At 44.8% G+C, this 20449-nt stretch overlaps 1 protein-coding gene across 1 annotated transcript in view; it reads left to right on the top strand.

Annotated features, from left to right (window-relative positions):
- Positions 1-20449, top strand: part of IQGAP1 (IQ motif containing GTPase activating protein 1) — a 178621-nt gene that overhangs the window by 19391 nt on the left and 138781 nt on the right. Inside the window, exon 2 of the mRNA XM_075858086.1 lies at positions 19793-19892. Coding sequence (XP_075714201.1) covers positions 19793-19892 — 100 coding nt within the window. The remainder of the gene's footprint in view (positions 1-19792; positions 19893-20449) is intronic.

Below are 20449 nucleotides of genomic sequence, written 5' to 3'. Positions count from 1 at the left end.
CACGTCAAAATCAGCACCTAACTGACCCTTAGGCCGGATTCACACGAGCGTGTGCGTTTTGCGCGCGTTACAGTTCCGTGTGGCATCAGTGAATGGTGCGTGCCAGCGTGATTTCCGCGCATATGGCATCGTTAGGACACTGTTTTTAGGTTTACAAACAAAAGCAGGAGGTGCTTTTATTTTTTCATTGACTGTAGCGCGACTCACGCGCGGCATACGGAAATTCTTCCGTGTGCTGTGCGGGATTTTCACGCACCCATTGACTTCAATGGGTGCGTGCTGCGCGAAAAACGGCCAAGTATAGGACATGTCGTGAGTTTTGCGCAACGGACACACGCTGCGTAAAAATCACGGACAGTCTGAACGTCCCCATTGCCTAACATAAGTCCGTGCAACGCACGTGATTTTCACGCGCGCATCACGGACATAAAATATCTTCATGGAAATAAGGCCTTAAGGTTTTGATTACAGAAAAAAAAGTGTTACTACCTTAGGCCTTATTCACACGAACGTGTAATACGCACGGACCTATGTTAATGAATGGGGCCGTTCAGACTGTCCGTGAATTTCACGCAGCGTATGTCCGCTGCGTAAAACGCACGACGCGTCCTATATTTGGCCGTGTTTCGAGCAGCACGCACCCATTGAAGTCAATGGGTGCGTGCAAATCGTGCTCGGCACACGGAAGCACTTCCGGGTGCCAAGCGTGATTCGCGCAACAACAGTAAAATGAATGAACGAAAACACGTGCTTTTCTGTTTGTAAACATAAAACCAGAGTGTCATCATGAAGCCGGCTGCGCGAAAATCACGCAGCCGCGCACCATATGCTGATGACACACGGACCTTTTGCACGCGCAAAACGCAGCGTTTTTTGCGCGCGCATAATGGACATGTCCGTGTGAATAAGGCCTTAGTCTGTGTGTAGCTCCAGTAGAGTCCAAAACACAGAAGAGGTTAGCTCGCTGAGCTAGGCTGTTTCTTTAAGCCCCATAGAACTGAATAGTAGTTACGGAAAGAGAGTAGCTCGCATGCTACGCTGCTTCCGTAACTGCCATTCACTACTATGGGAGTTATGGAAACAGAGTAGCTCGGCAAGCTACACTTTTCTTCTTCATGGTTGGAAATCACACGCTTCAGCCACAACACGGAGCAGTAGAACGGGGTTTAGGGGGCCCCGTTCTAGAGATAGGTGTGGGTCCCAGCAGTGGTACCCGCATCTATCTGACATATCCTGTGGATATGTTATATGTCCCTGATGGAAAAAACCCTTCAAGCTCTGTTTACATCTGCATCAGAGGCTGTTAGGGGCCTCCGTCGCAGACCCGGCATGGTTTATTAGAGACAATAGCGCATCGTAAAATGACGGACACCCAGACGGAACCTATTAAAGTCAATATGTTCTGTCGGCAAATGGCGATGTCCGTTGTGCAACGGAACCATTAGTTCTGTTATTCCCTTGTTCTGCTCCTCTGACGGAGCAGAACCGAACAGCACAACTCAGGAGTGAACAAAGCCTTAAAAATACTAATAGAAAATGCTGATGAAAATACTGCTGTGTGATAGTGGCCTAAGGCTGGGTTTCCACACAGTGTTTTTTGCAAACATTTTTTTGCCCAAGAATGCTGCAGACAGATATCACTTTTAAGTCTGGTAAAATATAAAAAAATCCTACATCAGCAGTGTTTTACTTTTGTAGTGTTTTGGGGGTCCGTAAATGAAGACAGAGTGGAGTCAGATTTTAAAGGGGTCTTCCAAAACTTCTTTTTTTTTTAATCACTGCAACGCTTCTCAATTTATGTATTAATGCCCCCTGAATAACGTTATCAAAATTTGTATTTTTTAGTTTACCATTATTCTCATTTGTTTACCTCTGTGCGTTCGCTGTCTTGCTTTTCCGGTCATGCACTTCCAGGCATGCAATGCGCCGGCAGCACACGCCTACTACACCCAGCTATAAACATTTTCTAATTTCCGTTGCCATTTTACTGCTCTCATTAGAACAGTGAGAGCGAACGATAAACATGCAACATACATATCCGTGCCATACCTAACACTCTTACATAATGGTAAAAAAAAATGTTAAAAAAAATCTATTTGACCCCAGTCCCAAAGCAGAGCGCTAGTATAGGCTTTGCTCCGGGACTCTGTGGAATCCCCTGAAGTCACCGTCCATATATGGACAGTATTGTCAGGGACTTCTCCATAGCCGGAGTCCCGGGCAGAGCAGTAGTATGTCCTACTCCGGAACTCTGTGGAATCCCCTGACATTACCGTCCATATATCGACAGTGTTGTCAGGGGCTCCCCCAGAGCCAGAGTAAGGATTTTGCTACTGGAGACGCATCGTGTGACTGGCACTGTAACCGGGTGTTAGAAGATGAAATAAACACAAGTATATTACAAATTACAATATTTTTTATATGTGCAGTGAAATAGAAATTAGTTAATTGGTTCCGGAAAAACCTCTTTAAGCATTATTGAGTTTTAACACACACCCAACCATGCATCCAGAAAGACATTTGCTAGTCTTAGGGAATGTTCACACGACAACGCCAAAAACATCTGAAATTACGGAGCTGTTTTCAGGAGAAAACCTTCTGAATTTCAGAAGTTTTTACAAGTGCACACGTTTTTCGCTGCATCTTTTTCGGACGTAATTGGAGCTGGTCTTCATTGGAGTCAATGAAAAAAGGCTCCAATTACATCCCAAGAAGTGACATGCACTTCTTTGACGCAGCTGAAATTTTACGCGCCGTCTTTTGACAGCGACGCGTAAAATGACAGCTCGTCTGCACAGAAAATTGAAAGACCCATTGCAAGGAATGGGCGGATGTTTGCCGACGTATTGGAGCCGTCTTTTCAGGTGTAAAACGCCTCCAATTACGCCTGAAAATTGGTCGTGTGCACATACCCTTAAAGTCAATACCCAATGCTTGGATTTCTGTCTTTGGGCCTTAAATTCCAGACACTTCTGGATGAAAAGTTTGACTGGCACTATGTTTGCAGGATATGGGACCATCATGTTTTCCTGACATCTTATTTTTGTTATTACCTGCATGTAGGAATATTCCTATCCTTGGTGACACTGCTAGGAAGTTCTGCTCATAGTGCTCACCATTCAGACCGTCATTGGTTCTTCTACTTTGTTCCCTTCCACCCTGTATAGAATTTAGGCGTGTTAATCTCCTGCTAGCTCTATAGCTTGGGGAGAGGCCTAATGGTAATTGCTATTTGTAGCTTCATGGAAACAAGGTATGGAGCCATTGAGGGTGTGGTCAGGTCTGCAACCACCTTAAGGGTATGTTCACACGGCAGCGTCCGTAACGGCTGAAATTACGGGGATGTTTTCAGGAGAAAACATCCCCGTAATTTCAGCCGTAACGGCATGTGCAGGCGCTTGAACACCGCGTCCATTACGGACGTAATTGGCGCTGCTTTTCATTGGAGTCAATGAATAACGGCTCCAATTACGCCCCAAGAAGTGACAGGTCACTTCTTTGACGCGGGCGTCTATTTACGCGCCGTCATTTGACAGTGGCGCGTAAATATACGCCTCGTGTGCACAGACAAACGTCTGCCCATTGCTTTCAATGGGCAGATGTTTGTCAACGCTATTGAGGCGCATTTTTCGGACGTAATTCGGGGCGAAAAAACGCCCGAATTACGTCCGTAATTAGTGTGTGTGAACATACCCTTAAACGTATCTGACAGTGGGCAAAAAGGTGGCAAATACCACTGCCCGGGTTAACTGGCGCATTCACAAATGGGCGGCATAGAATCATCTCCTACAACTGCATTCCCTTATGCTGTGCATTGTACAGAATCATGTATGTGTTACAGATCGTATTTAGTAACAAGAATTAGTGTGCTTTCTTTTAGGCTTTTGCTATGATTTTGTGCATTAACGGCATTTTTAGTGCAGGCAGATGTTACATTTAAGTTTCTAGTGAAAATATAAAATGCACTACACACAACTGCGTTTTGTTTTTTGAGGCAATTTTGTGGTCGGTGTTTTTTTTTTCCACATGCAGCATGCTCTGGGTATGATGCTTTTTCAGGCGCACCCATAGGCTTCTTGGGCAGAAAATCTGCAGTGTTACAGAATGAGCAAAGTGGATGAGATTTTAAAAAATCTCACGCATGCTGCAGAAAAGACAAGCGCAGAAAACATTGATAAATTGATCTGCGGTATGGATTGTTAATTCGCAACATGTCATTTTATGCTGCGAATTCGCTGCTCATTTGTTGCAGAATTTCATTAAGTTCAATGGGTTAGTTAAATTCTGGAACACATGGTATTGTTTGTGGAATTTGCTGCCAATATGCTGTATATCCACAGCAAATCCTGCAGCTTAAAAAAAGAAAAAGCCTATACGTGTGAGCGCTGCCATAGCAACGCGTCCCTGCTCTTCCAGCTGCTCTGTGTCCACGCTGCCCTATGTGATCACTTTTCATCACATGTGGCCCCTGCAGCCAATCGCAGGCTGCAGCAGTCACATGATGAAACGTAATCACAGGAGACCACCTGGACTCCAGCTGGAAGAGCAAGGACACATTGCCATGCCAACTCTTATAGAGGTAAGTATAAGGCTCGTTTGCGTGTTTTGGGTTCTTTAGGCTGTAGACTTTTCCACAGCGTATACGTACTGTGTGAACATACCCTAAATTAAATTGCCACCAAAAACGCCATATAAAACAATGTGACGTTTTACAAAATGCTGATTTTTTTTTTTTACGTGCATTATGTCATGCAGTTTAAAACACCAGAAAAAAATCTGCGTGTGAAGGTAATGCTAAGTTTAGCGATTTGTAGCACAGAGGAAATGTGGAAACATCCATGTGACTCCTTTCAGTATAAAGTAGCTGAGGGATGTGGATCCTCCACAATTATTAGATTGCTACACACTCCCGGCCAGCTCGTCCGACTACTTGTGTTAAGTGGAACTGTGAATGGAAGAAATTGCTCCAGGCTGGGGAGTTCACCATTAATAGCAGGGATCTTGGCAACTATTTCCAAGCCTCTCCCATCAGCACTATGTATGACATCATTTTCCCTAGTCACCCACTCGTCTATGCAGAATAGCGAGACCTGGCTGTGACTTCTTGTTCTGTTATATTTGGTACATGTTTTTGGAAAGAGGGTGGTTCTGCCTGTCCTCTCATAATAAGGGCTTATTCCGATAAACGGGATATACGTCCGTGCAACGCGCGTGATTTTCACGCGCGTTGCACGGACCTATATCAGTCTATGGGGCAGTGCAGACAGTTGCGTGATTTTTCTGCAGCGTGAGTCTGCTGCGAAAAAGTCACGACATGTCCGTTCTTTGAGCGTATTTCGTGCATCACGCACCCATTGAAGTCAATGGGTGCGTGAAAATCACGCATTCCACACGGAAGCACTTATAATAATAATAACGTTTTGCGCTGCTCGCTGTTGTAAGTGAAGTCACTAAATCGTCCACAGGGTGTTTTCCTATGCCAGCTGTAAATGCTTCTCTGTTGGTTGTAGAAGAATACAATCTCCGTTTATGCGTTAAAAACTATTTCCATCACCAAGACACATCTTCCTAAAACTCTGTATAAGTGCTTATTCACACAAACATATAATACATCCGTGCTAATCGCGTGCTTTTCACGCGCGTCGCACGGACCTATGTTACTGAATGGGGCCGTTCAGACTGTCAGTGAATTTCACGCAGCTTATGTCCGCTGCATGAAACGCACGACATGTCCTATATTTGGCCGTGTTTCGCGCTGCACGCACCCATTGAAGTCAATGGGTGCGTGCAAATCGCGCTCGGCACACGGAAGCTCTTCCATGTGATGCGCGCTACTGTAGTAAAATGAATGAATGAAAACAGAAAAGCACCACGTGCTTTTCTGTTTGTAAACATAAAACCAGTGTCATCATGATGCCGACTGCGCGAAAATCACACAGCCACGCACCATATGCTGATGACACACAGACCTTTTGCACAAAACGGACACGTCCGTGTGAATAAGGCTTAAGTGAAAGAGAAAGACGAGAACCGTCCTGCGATGTGTGATAAAGCAACGGCTCCAAAGTGATGTAAAAACAACCGTAAAATGCAAGCATATAAATCAGGATAATTCACTTAAAACCGTGAGCTGCGCAAACCTTTATTGTTAACTTGCCCCACGCAGATTAGATCTATTGATGGAGCTAATCCACATGCAGATCCGTGGCACATCAAACTTGGGTGTTCCCAACATAGGAGGCATATCTCTAGTATAACTGATAAAACTCCCTCCGATCATCAGAGGTCGGACACCACTGATCAGAATGTCAATATCCTATAAACATGCCATAACATTCTAAGATGGGAATACCCCTTTAACCCTATGTCATGCAAATCATTTTTATACATACATTTAAAAAATGGTGATCGGATGGCCTCTGTACGTAGGCAGCTAGGTGTGCAAAATTCTTTGTATATCTGGATATCAACCAGCTAACAAATAGCCCCTGATTCCTCCAATGTAGGGTTTTTACCTTTTTTTTTCCGTTAGAACTTTATTTTTAGCAGAACAATCATCATTAGGACAGTTTGTACAGAATCTAACTTTAAGGTTGGCTTCTCACGTAGCGTAAGCCATGCGGAATTTCGCAGCATTTACAGTAGCAGCAAAGTGAACGAGATTTAGAAAATCTCATGCCCACACTGCGGAAAAAAACCGCACAATAGTCGTGGGGAAAGTGATCTCTGGTGCGTTTTTCAATTCCGCAGCGTGTCCATTTATGCTGTGTGTTCTATGCGGAGATGCTTCGTGTTTGGCCCATAGACTTCAATGGGGAGCAGAAATTCTGCAACAGGTTTATGTTGTTGCGGTTTTTACAGCGGAAACGCAGTAAAAACTGCTAGAAATACGCAGCTGCCCATACACTTTCCTATAACCAATGTTAAACATGAAATCCGCAGGTAAAACTGCTGGGGAAAAACGCAGCGTTTCCAAGGCAATATGAGCAGGAAAAATGCACTATTTGGTGCAGATTTCTGTGACAGATTTACCAGGTGAATGAGACTTTGCAAATCTCAACCACGGCTGCAGGAAAAAAATTGCAGAAAAGTCGCGGAAAGTGTTATGCGGTGCAACTTTCAAATCCGCAGTATGTCAATTTACGATGAGTATTCTGTGCAGAGATGCTGCGTATTTGGCCCATAGAATATAATGGGGAGCATAAATTCTGCAGTAAAATACACAAGTTGAGTTTTGTACAGCGGAAATGCAGTAAAGACCGGTGGGCATCTGCAGGTGTACTTAAGATTTGCTTTAATCAATGCTTGACATTAGGTCGTAGGTAAAACCTCTGAAGAAAAACTGCAGCGTTTCCGCAGCAATATGCACAGCAAAAAACGCACAATTTGCTGAGCTATTTTTTTTGCCTGACTTACCTGTGTTATTTTTAGATTCCGCGACAGATTTTGCGTTGCAGAATATCTGCAACGTATCCTGCCTGTGGGTACAAGCCCTTAGGCTCTATTAAAATCTTCATCGAAGGCTCTATTAGAAGCAGATTCCGTTATTGTTGCGTTGCAAAATAGCGCAGCTTGTAGTGCTATTTTATCCAGCAAAATAAAAGAATCTATGGTGGAAACCCGGCGGAAACCATTAAAGTCAATGGATTCCATCGGTGCCATTGGTTTCCATCATGCGACGGATTTGGCGCTTTAAATTTTCCTGTTATTTTGTTTCTCTGACAGAACAGAATAACGGAAGTTGTAGCGCAAGCGTTAATAGAGTCTTAGGCCCGGTTCACATCTGTGTTGGAGACTCCGTTAGGGGCCTTAGTCACAAATCCGGCCGAAAATACTGGAAACAATAGCGCAGCATACTGTGCTTCTGGTTCCTCTAAAACCATGGACACCCTGACGGGAATTAAAGAGGCTCTGTCAACAGTATTCTGAGTATTCTGTGAGGATTTTGTATTTTATGCCCCATTAATATGCCTTGGAAAAAATGCAGTGTTTCAGCTGCAGATTTTTTTAAAAAATCCACTGTGGAATTGCCTTGGACAAATCCGTACCATGTGAACATACCCTTAAGAAATAGGTTGATAACATTTGTTTTACACTGGCCAAACTAGAAATGTTTGGCTTTAATTGTGTTCTCCCACATGTAGATTTTTCTCCTGTGATCCATGCAAATTCATACAAATCAGTATCCCATGATCCTTTGCAGTTTTATTGAGCGTGAAAATTACGCCTGGTTACAAGAAGGTATCATTTCATTATAGCTCAGCGCTTGGCACGTTGTGAAATGTTTAGTGTGCAGGTTAATAAAAGACTCCAGCATTATAGACATGTTCCTGCTTGGCATTTTATTATCACACCTGCAGGCCTGTGAGCTGGCAATGAAATGTAGAGATATAGGCACCATATACGTGTAACTTTGACGGAGCAGGCATATTTGACATTTTAAATTAGCGCAGTGAGACAGTTTTTGAAATTCTAGTTTTTATGAAGGTGCTACATAGAACACAGAATAGATGGTGCTTATTTCTAAGAATTGCTAATGGCAAGAGTAGTCAAGTAAAAGTTCAGGTTCGGTACACAGGTAATCGGCAACGGGTTGATTTGTTAGGCAAAGACGTGGTCTGGAAACAGTCCATGTTGGGTACACAGATAAGATGTAACAGGTTGTAGCATGAGGCTGAGACGTGGTCAGTAAATAGTCCAAGTTCAATACACAGATAAGCGCCAAAAGCTTGTAGAAAGGCAGCAATGAACTAGACTACAGGCAGGATGCTCAATTGTCTGGCAATCAGGAAGTGCAAGCGCCAGGCTTATATAGCAAACCAAAAGAGTGAAACCAATAAATGCAAGAAATCCAGAGAAGGAGTCAAAACAACCTGGACAAAATATTCAACGTTTCAAATGACTCAAAGAGAAGTGCTACTGCCTGGGACACAAATGTTTCTGGGTTCAAATCCTGATAAGTAGGGACCATTACGTATCGGCAGTCCTATGTAGAAATAAAAAAGATACAACATTATGAAACATGGTTTAGACTTTTTACACATAAAACCTGCGTAGTGTTACCCTCTTGTGCTGAGCCATACTCGTTTCACATGTGTCCAAATTAAAATGTATGAGATAAGAAGATTTAAGTGTATTATCATGAGGGTATGTGCACACGTAGTGTTTTCACTACGGCTGAAAAATCGGAAGCAGAACGCCTACAAACATCTGCCCATTGATTTCAATGGGAAATACAGCGTTCTGTTCCGACAGGGCGTTTTTTTACGCCTCGTTTTCCAAAAATGGTACGTAAAAAGACACATGCGAAAAAGAAGTGCATGTTCTTGGGACGTTTTTGGAGCCGTTTTTCATTGACTAGAAAAACAGCTCCAAAAACGGCCGTGAAAAACGCGAGTTGCTAAAAAAAACTCCTGAAGATCAGGAGCTGTTTTCCCTTGAAAACAGCTCCGTATTTTAAGACGTTTTTGATTTTGTGTGTGCACATACGCTAATAGGTAATTACACATAAAGGTGTGAGTTTCGAATACCGAAGAGAACCATTCCATTTTTTAGGTGTTATCACATCACAGACAACAACTTTTATATGGGAGCCGGCGCAACGATCATCTGGTCGCCATGGGTCCAACTACCACACCCCGGCAAACAGCTGAGTTTGCTGGAGGATGCCTTGGCCAGTCAAGCACTTTCCCTGCAGCGGCCACTGCAGGGGATACGTAGTATTATATGGTGGCCATTCAGATAAATGTCCATCCAGCAGGAGCAGCTCTTATAGAGTGACTCTCTGTTCTGGACCATAGAGGGGGGTCCTGAGCTATGACGTCCATATGCCCCACATGTGAAATAAAAGGGGCAAGGATATTTACATAGGGAAAAAACACAGTTAGGTCCAGAATTATTTGGATAGTGACACAATCTTTATGATTTTGGCTCTGCATGCCACCACATTGGTTGTGAAATGAAACAACTGAGATGCTATTGAAGTGTAGACTTTCAGGTTTAATTCAAGGGGTTGAATAAAAATATCCTGTGAAACGTTTAGGAATTGCAACCATTTTTCTACACAGCCTCCTCATTCCAGGGGCTCAAAAGTAATTGGACAAATTAACATTACCATAAATAAAATGTTTTTCTTAATACTTTGTAGAGAATCCTTTGCAGGCAATGACTGCCTGAAGTCTGGAAACCAAGGACATCACCAAACGCTGGGTTTCCTCCTTTGTGATGCTTTGCGCGGCCTTTACTGCCGCTGTCTTCAGTTGTTGTTTGTTTGTGGGTCTTTCTGCCTTAAGTTTTGTCTTAAGCAAGTGAAATGCATACTCGATCTGGTGATTGACTTGGCCATTGCAGAATATTCGACTTCTTTGCCTTAAAAAAAACTCCAGGGTTGCTTTCGCAGTATGTTTTGGGTCATTGTCCATCTGTCCTGTGAAGCGACGTCCAATCAACCTTGCTGCATTTGGTTGAATCTGAGCAGAAAGTATATCCCTGAACACTTCAGAATTAAGCCGGTTGCTTCTGTCTCCAGTCACATCATCAATAAACACTAGTGACCCAGTGCCTCTGGCAGCCATGCATGCCCATGCCATCACACTGCCTCCACCATGTTTTACAGAGGATGTGGTGTGCTTTGGATCATGAGCCGTTCCAAGCCTTCTCCATACTTTTCTTCCTCCCATCATTCTGGTACCGGTTGATCTTCGTTTCATCTGTCCAGTGAATGCTGTTCCAGAACTGGGCGGCTTCTTTACATATTGTTTGGCATAGCCTAATCTGGCCTTTCTATTTTTGAGGCTGATTAATGGTTTGCACCTTGTGGTTAACCCTCTGTATTTGCCCTCATGAAGTCTTCTCTTTATGGTAGACTTAGATACTGATACACCTACTTCAAGGAGGGTGTTCTTCACTTGGGTAGATGTTGTGAAAGGGTTTTTCTTCACCATGGAAAGGATTCTGCAATCGTCCACCACTGTTATCTTCCGTGGACGTCCAGGCCTTTTGGAGTTCACGAGAACACCAGTGTGCTCTTTTTTTTTTCAAGACTGTACCAAGCTGTTGATTTGGCCACTCCTAACATTTGTGCTATCTCTCTGATGGATTTCTTCATTTTTTTTTCAGCCTAACGATGGTCTGTTTCACTTGCATTGAGAGCTCCTTTGACCTCATGTTGTGGGTTCACAGCAACAGCTTCCAAATGCCAATGCCACACCTGGAGTCAACTCCACACCTTTTACCTGCTTAATTGATAATGGATTAACGAGGGAATAGCCCATGCAGTCCATTAAATAGCTATTAAGATAATTGTCCAATTACCTTTGGTCCCTTGAAAAAGCTGCATATTAAAAAGCTGCAATTCCTTTACCCTTCCTCAAATTAGGATGTGAATACCCTCAAATTAAAGCTGAGAGTCTGCACTTTAAGCCCATATTGATTATATAGCTGTATATTTATTATGTTTTGGTAAACCGCTGAAATGCCAAAACTTGTGTTACTGTCCAAATAATTCTGAACCTAACTGTATGTTATGCAAAATATTCATACTATTCATAGTTGCTAATAATGGTACAGGAAATGTCATTTGATTAGTCGAGCTTAGTAGGTAGACACCACATTATATAGTTAGAAGACCGCCTGAATTTACTTGTAGTCAGTATAGGGAATTTTTCGGAGGCCTCATTGGCAGCAAGCCTGCCACCTCTTTCAGGTTGATATGCACCCGATTAGTTATGAAGCAATGGGACCAACACAATTTACTGTGTAGCCGCAACCATTTTCTCATGTTCTATTGTACTGTGTAGCCGCAACCATTTGCTCATGTTTTATTGTACTGTGTAGCCGCGACCATTTGCTCATGTTTTATTGTATTGTGTAGCCGCGACCATTTGCTCATGTTTTATTGTGCTGTGTAGCCGCAACCATTTGCTCATGTTTTATTGTACTGTGTAGCCGCGACCATTTGCTCATGTTTTATTGTACTGTGTAGCCGCAACCATGTGCTCATGTTTTATTGTACTGTGTAGCCGCGACCATTTGCTCATGTTTTATTGTACTGTGTAGCCGCGACCATTTGCTCATGTTTTATTGTACTGTGTAGCCGCGACCATTTGCTCATGTTTTATTGTACTGTGTAGCCGCGACCATTTGCTCATGTTTTATTGTACTGTGTAGCCGCAACCATGTGCTCATGTCTTATTGTCATTTAGGCCAAAGCTACACAAATTCTATTTATCACAATACTCAAATCTACAATCGGTCACCTCATCTGTTTTTGAACATACTGAATTACTATGAATGTCCAAAGCTATATGGACAATTCTAGACATGGAGAAACTACCCATCAGTTTTTCCAGTAGTAGATCCCTAGTAATTGTTTTTAATCACCAATTGTAGTATAAATGAGAAAATCTTCAATGACATATTTTCCATAAAGACCTGGAGTACTGAGAAAAGGATCAGAAATGACTCGCATACCGAATTATGCCGGTTTTTTAATTGCACTCCTAAAACTCACTCCTGTAATTTTGCCCTTCCTGCTTCAGTGAGTTGGCTGGTAGGGATCAGCATAATACATAAGGGACATTGTTAGAAGATTCCTATTGTCTGTAAGTGAAGCAAGCACTGTCATGAACAAGGTTAGAGATACATGGCCGGCATTTCATATAGGACACGTATAAATGCTGTAGGCTGTGACTCAAGGCACAAGCCTATAAAATGTCATTGCAGGTTCTAAGGTACTGTAAAGGATCTGCCAGGCACTACGTCTGTGGATACTCCCAGGATTAATCAGTCGACACCTGAGGCCAGACCTCTTAGACTGACACCGGCTCCCACCAATCAGGGTGGCAGGCTCAGGAGTGGGAGAGCCTATCGCGGCCTGGTCAGTCAGAGTTAGCTCCGCCCCCTGTCCATTTATACCTGCCGTTTTCTCTTCCTCATTGCTTGTGATTCTTCTTGGTTTCCTGGCCCCACTGCTGCCTTGCTCCAGCCTGCTTCTGCCGTGCTTCTGCCTTGCTTCAGTTCCCGCTTATCCTGCTTCGCTCTGCCCCTGGCTTGCTTCCTGCTCCGTGCTCTGCGTTTGTATACTCCATTACATCCTGATCCTCACTGGCTCGTTCACCACTCCGTTTCCTCACGGTGTTCCGTGGGCTACTGCCCCTTCCCTTGCTTGTTCCCTGTTTGTATCCCCTTGCACTTAGTCAGCGTAGGGACCGCCGCCAAGTTGTACCCCGTCGCCTAGGGCGGGTCGTTGCAAGTAGGCAGGGACAGGGCGGTGGGTAGATTAGGGCTCACTTGTTCCCTTCACCTCCTTCCTGCCATAACATAATCACAAGCCCATACCTAGTCTACCATTTCTCCTACGCTGACGCTATCATGGACCCCCTTGAGACCCTCACCCAGCAGATGCAGGGCCTCTCCCTACAGGTCCAGGCCCTGGCTCAGAGGGTCAACCAGTCTGACGCTGCCATAGTAGTACCCCTCACCTCACCTCTAGAACCTGACCTCAAGTTACCTGACCGGTTCTCAGGGGACCGTAAGACTTTTCTCTCCTTCCGGGAGAGTTGCAGACTTTACTTCCGTCTAAAACCTCACTCCTCAGGTTCCGAGAACCAGCGGGTGGGTATCATTATATCCCGACTCCAGGAAGGGCCCCAAGAGTGGGCCTTCTCCTTGGCTCCTGACGCCCCTGAACTTTCCTCCGTTGATCGTTTTTTCTCTGCCCTCGGACTCATTTACGACGAGACTGACAGGACTGCCTTAGCCGAGAGTCAGCTGGTGACCTTACGTCAGGGTAGGAGACCTGTTGAGGAATACTGTTCTGATTTTAGAAAGTGGTGCGTAGCTTCTCGGTGGAACGACCCGGCCCTAAGGTGCCAGTTTAGGTTAGGATTATCTGACGCCCTGAAGGATCTGCTTGTTAGCTACCCCTCTTCTGACTCCCTAGACCAGGTTATGGCCCTAGCAGTACGACTTGACCGACGTCTCAGGGAACGTCAGCTTGAACGTTTCAATGTTTTCCCCTCTGACTTCCCTGCGATTCCCCCCGAGGTCCCGTCTCCTCGCTCTTCCACGGAAGACTCGGAGGTACCTATGCAACTCGGGGCCTCCATGTCCCCTCGACAACGTAGAGAGTTCCGCAGGAAGAATTGTCTCTGCTTCTATTGTGGGGATGACAAGCATCAACTGAACACCTGTCCCAGGCGCAAGAATAAGCAGCCGGAAAACTTCCGCGCCTAAGTGATCATCGGGGAGGTCACTTGGGCGCACAGGTATTTCCCGTTAATATGAAACGCAATAAAATTTTGCTTCCCTTTCAGGTCTCGTTTGCTGGCCGGTCTGCCACTGGCAGTGCCTTCGTGGATTCTGGCTCATCTGCTAATATCATGTCTGTGGAATTTGCTATGTCTCTAAAAATGCCTTTTATTGATTTGCCTTATCCTGTCCCGGTAGTGGGTATCGACTCCACTCCTCTTGCTAATGGTTATTTTACTCAGCATACTCCTGTTTTTGAACTCCTTGTTGGCTCCATGCATTTGGAGCAGTGCTCTGTACTGGTGATGCAGGGATTATCGTCCGATCTGGTATTAGGTCTTCCCTGGTTGCAGCTGCATAATCCCACGTTTGATTGGAATACTGGGGATCTCACCAAATGGGGTAGTGAATGCCTGATGTCATGTCTTTCGGTTAACTCTATTTCTCCCCGTGAGGAGGTAAACACGCTACCTGAGTTTGTTCAGGACTTCGCTGATGTGTTTTCTAAGAAGGCCTCCGAGGTGTTGCCCCCTCATAGAGATTACGATTGCGCCATCGATTTGGTACCTGGTGCTAAGCTTCCTAAGGGTAGGATATTTAATCTTTCATGTCCTGAACGTGAAGCTATGAGGGAGTATATCCAAGAATGCCTGGCCAAGGGTTTCATTCGCCCCTCGACTTCTCCTGTAGGTGCTGGCTTCTTCTTCGTGGGGAAGAAGGATGGTGGTCTTAGGCCGTGCATTGACTATCGGAACTTGAATAAGGTCACAGTAAGGAACCAGTATCCCCTTCCTTTGATTCCGGATCTTTTTAATCAGGTTCAGGGGGCCCAATGGTTCTCTAAGTTCGATCTACGGGGGGCATATAACCTTATCCGCATCAAAGAGGGGGATGAGTGGAAGACTGCGTTCAACACGCCCGAAGGTCATTTCGAATACCTGGTCATGCCCTTTGGGTTGTGTAATGCCCCTGCCGTCTTCCAGAATTTTATTAATGAAATTCTGAGAGATTACCTGGGAAATTTTTCTTGTAGTGTACCTTGATGACATACTGGTGTTTTCCAAGGACTGGTCCTCCCACGTGGAGCATGTCAGGAAGGTCCTCCGGGAAAATAATCTGTTTGCGAAAACCGAAAAATGTTTGTTTGGGGTACAGGAGATACCATTTTTGGGTCAAATCCTCACTCTTCATGAATTCCGCATGGACCCTGCCAAGGTTCAGGCTGTGGCGGAATGGGTCCAACCTGCCTCCCTGAAGGCGCTACAGTGTTTTTTGGGGTTCACTAACTATTACAGGAGATTTATTGCCAACTTCTCGGTCGTCGCTAAGCCTCTTACGGACCTCACTCACAAAGGTGCTGATGTCCTCCACTGGCCTCCTGTGGCCATCCAGGCTTTTGAGACCCTCAGAAGTGCTTTATCTCGGCCCCCGTGCTGGTTCAGCCCAACCAAAGGGAGCCATTTATTGTGGAGGTTGACGCGTCCGAGGTGGGAGTGGGGGCCGTCTTGTCCCAGGGTACCAGCTCCCTCACCCATCTCCGCCCCTGTGCTTACTTCTCTAGGAAGTTTTCGCCCACGGAGAGTAACTATGATATTGGCAACCGCGAACTTTTAGCCATTAAATGGGCTTTTGAAGAGTGGCGTCACTTCCTGGAGGGGGCCAGACACCAGGTAACAGTCCTTACTGACCACAAGAATCTGGTTTTCCTAGAATCTGCCCGGAGGCTTAATCCTAGTCAAGCTCGATGGGCGCTATTCTTTACCAGATTTAACTTCTTGGTTACCTATAGGGCTGGGTCCAAAAATATTAAGGCTGATGCACTGTCACGTAGTTTCATGGCCAATCCTCCTTCTGAGAAGGATCCTGCTTGTATTTTACCCCCTGGTATAATCGTTTCTGCCACCGATTCTGATTTAGCCTCTGACATTGCGGCTGATCAAGGTTCAGCTCCCGGGAACCTCCCTGGGGACAAGCTGTTTGTCCCCCTGCAATACCGGCTAAGGGTACTCAGGGAAAACCATGACTCCGCACTATCTGGTCATCCTGGCATCTTGGGTACCAAGCACCTCATTACCAGAAATTATTGGTGGCCTGGGTTGCCTAAAGACGTTAGGGCTTACGTCGCCGCTTGTGAGGTTTGTGCTAGGTCCAAGACCCCTAGGTCCCGACCTGCGGGCTTACTACGTTCTTTGCCCATTCCCCAGAGACCTCGGACCCATATCTCCATGGATTTTATCACCGATTTGCCTCCATCTCAGGGCAAGTCGGTGGTGTGGGTGGTAGTAGACTGCTTCAGCAAGATGTGCCACTTTGTGCCCCTTAAGAAACTACCTAACGCCAAGACGTTAGCTTCTTTGTTTGTTAAACACATTCTGCGTCTCCATGGGGCCCCAGTCAATATCGTTTCTGACAGAGGGGTACAATTTGTTTCCTTATTTTGGAGAGCTTTTTGTAAAAAGTTGGAGATTGATCTGTCCTTCTCCTCCGCCTTCCATCCCGAAACTAATGGCCAAACGGAAAGGACTAATTAATCCCTGGAACAATATTTAAGGTGTTTCATCTCTGACTGTCAATTTGATTGGGTCTCATTCCTTCCCCTCGCCGAATTTTCCCTGAATAACCGGGTCAGTAACTCGTCAGGGGTCTCCCCGTTTTTCTGTAATTTCGGGTTTAATCCAAGGTTCTCCTCCGTTTCCCCTGGTTGTTCCAATAATCCCGAGGTAGAGGACGTTCATCGGGAACTGTGCACAGTCTGGGCCCAGGTTCAGAAGAACCTAGAGGCGTCCCAGAGCGTACAAAAGATTCAGGCTGATAGAAGACGTTCTGCTAACCCCCGGTTTGTCGTCGGGGATCTGGTGTGGTTGTCGTCTAGGAACTTGCGCCTTAAGGTCCCGTCCAGGAAGATTGCTCCCCGATTTATTGGGCCTTATAAGGTCATTGAAGTCCTCAACCCTGTATCCTTCCGTCTGGAGCTGCCCCCATCCTTTCGCATACACGACGTCTTTCATGCCTCCCTCCTTAAACGCTGCTCCCCGTCCTGGTCCCCCTCGAGGAAACCTCCTGTTCCTGTTCTCACCCCTGAGGGGGTGGAATTCGAGGTGGCCAAGATTGTGGACAGTAGGATGATCCAGGGCTCCCTCCAGTACCTGGTCCATTGGAGAGGATACGGGCCGGAGGAGAGGACTTGGGTACCTGCTCGAGATGTTCACGCTGGGGTATTGGTCAGGAGGTTCCACCTTCTCTTCCCCACTAAACCGGGTCCTCTTAGTAAGGGTCCGGTGGCCCCTCATAAAAGGGGGAGTACTGTAAAGGATCTGCCAGGCACTATGTCTGTGGATACTCCCAGGATTAATCAGTCGACACCTGAGGCCAGACCTCTTAGACTGACACCGGCTCCCACCAATCAGGGTGGCAGGCTCAGGAGTGGGAGAGCCTATCGCGGCCTGGTCAGTCGGAGTTAGCTCCGCCCCTGTCCATTTATACCTGCCGTTTTCTCTTCCTCATTGCTTGTGATTCTTCTTGGTTTCCTGGCCCCACTGCTGCCTTGCTCCAGCCTGCTTCTGCCTTGCTTCAGTTCCCGCTTATCCTGCTTCGCTCTGCCCCTGGCTTGCTTCCTGCTCCGTGCTCTGCGTTTGTATACTCCATTACATCCTGATCCTGACTGGCTCGTTCACCACTCCGTTTCCTCACGGTGTTCCGTGGGCTACTGCCCCTTCCCTTGCTTGTTCCCTGTTTGTATCCCCTTGCACTTAGTCAGCGTAGGGACCGCCGCCAAGTTGTACCCCGTCGCCTAGGGCGGGTCGTTGCAAGTAGGCAGGGACAGGGCGGTGGGTAGATTAGGGCTCACTTGTTCCCTTCACCTCCTTCCTGCCATAACATATACACTAAAGTGTGTTGTAGATACAGGAGAGGAAGTGATCACAATGTTTTCTGCATATGTGTCGTTTCTCTAGGAGAATGAAACCTTCGTGTTTTATTTATCACTCCCTGCGAAACAGAATCTATTCCCTATGTACAGTACAGAAAAGGCATACACTGCTCTTTATCATAGCCGATAAATGTTCAATTAAAACATATTGGGCTTTGTTATATCCGCCTCTGTTTTATTATCCTCTGTTTTGCCTTTGGCACAAATTGTCAGTCCACAGGGAGGAGAAGTCTAATATAAATCTTTATGGGCCTTCTCTTTTTTGGACCCATTCCTAGTTTTGGCTACAAAAAGCTGCATGAAAAGTGGGGAATGCTCACAACATATACACCAAGCGTGTCCATAGCCCTCTATGGGTCGACGTATGCCAAAGGAGGATTTATTTCTGTATATGCAGTAATCTGCTTAGTTTCTCCTAGTGGTGGTTGTTTGCAATTTTATTTTCTATGTAGCTTTGTTTTATATGCTGTGGTTGGATCTCTGTATAAGGAAAAGAAAATCGGTTGTTGTCATTATAAGCTCAGAGATGAATGGAAAAACTTTTTTTTTTTATTTTTTTATTATGGGTGAACATTCATTTGCATTACGACCGAAATCTTATTGTGCGCTGTATTGCCGGTTTCGTCTATAAATCGGCACAAGTTTTTATAGTTTTTTTTTAGAACCACGGAAAACAGTGGGAACCTTGGTCTGATATACAGCATCTGATGGAGCATGGTGCTATAAATATATATTCTATATAAATATAAATCCTATATATGCATGGCTCTATTGACATGCATGGTGGCCATTCGAGATCTGTTTCATATTGATCCCGAAATTAGTGCATAAGCCCTGACAATAATTGTGTTCTGACTGATGGACATTTTGCTCCATCGTTTGGAACAGTTTTTCTTGCTTATTAGTGGTAAACACTACGATCATGGGGTTTACTTTGCTATAGTCCGATTGAAGTGCATGTGGAGCAATACAACGATATTTTTCCCACAATACAAACTTATTTTTCAATTTGGAAAACGGTTCATAATTTAATTTCTCCACCAAGTTTGATGATCGGGAAAAACAAAAGCAAATGCTCATTGTATTGCCTGAAAATCTTTGTCTAGATCAAGCTTTAAGAGATACACATTTATTTATGGAAACTGTTCATGAGTATCATGATAAGGACACTGTTCACATGTACAATTACCTCTGCTCACATATTTACTTAGCGGGTACAATGCTTTCCCATTGCAGGAATTAGACAATTCGCTAAATCCTGTAAATGGAGCATTTTCTTCCCCGTCCCATTCAGTGTGAACAACGTACAGATTGTTCATATTTCTGCATGCATACATGTTATGAAGATCTGGTAAAAGTAAGGAGTAGGGCTGAAAACTCGGTGTAAATCTCCAGTCGTTGTCCATGACCGTTTAGTGTACTTTTTTAAAAAAAATTATACAATTCTAAGAATATCCCTTCCAGCAATGAATCTCCTAACTATAATGTTAATCTGGTTTGAAAGGTAAACCAAGGATAAACAAACAACTAATAGAGAAATGACGTCTGCCGTCATCCTGGGTAAAAAGCCATTATTTAGTTGGAGATGCTAATTTTCCTTTTCTCCATTTACAGCTGTGCTGGACGATGAAAGACTTACAGCAGAAGAGATGGATGAAAGGAGACGTCAGAATGTGGCCTATGAATATTTGTGTCACTTGGAGGAAGCAAAGAGGTAAAGTGCCGATATCTTTGTATGAACAATATGTGTTCGTACTGAGGAAAATGCAGATGATGGGACGTTCCTCTGAAGATACTTACTTGTATTATATCCCAAAGTTTCAAAGCTAAACTTACTAGTATTGGCTAATATACAGCGTTTACCAGAACCACTACCTTTATGAGCAGGAAAAATCTGTTATTTCAGCACATCCTGGTCCCTAGTGCTGCTCTGCAAGATTATAAGCAAAATATCATATAGATTTATATTTTTGTGGGAGCAAGTATCCTGCCTATGACACAGCAAGCACAGGCTAAGGAAAATATCCTGAGCTTTCTAATGGCTGCATGAAAGCCGTGGAGAATATCTGTAGATCCTGAATGTACAAGTCAAGGGTCTTTTACACGGCCCAATATAGCGCCGTTCGACGAAACAGCATGGCGATTGGCGCTTATTTGCTCCTTTCACAAGGAGCTATGATCAGTTATGTATGGGGACGAGCGATCGTTACTTCTGTCGTATGTTCCCATGCATTTCCATCATGTCTTCAGCACATCAGCCGGTTCACACTG

The sequence above is a fragment of the Rhinoderma darwinii genome, chromosome 3, assembly GCF_050947455.1.
Source record: "Rhinoderma darwinii isolate aRhiDar2 chromosome 3, aRhiDar2.hap1, whole genome shotgun sequence".
Classification (NCBI taxonomy): domain Eukaryota; kingdom Metazoa; phylum Chordata; class Amphibia; order Anura; family Rhinodermatidae; genus Rhinoderma; species Rhinoderma darwinii.
This window is presented reverse-complemented; position numbering and strand designations above follow the sequence as displayed.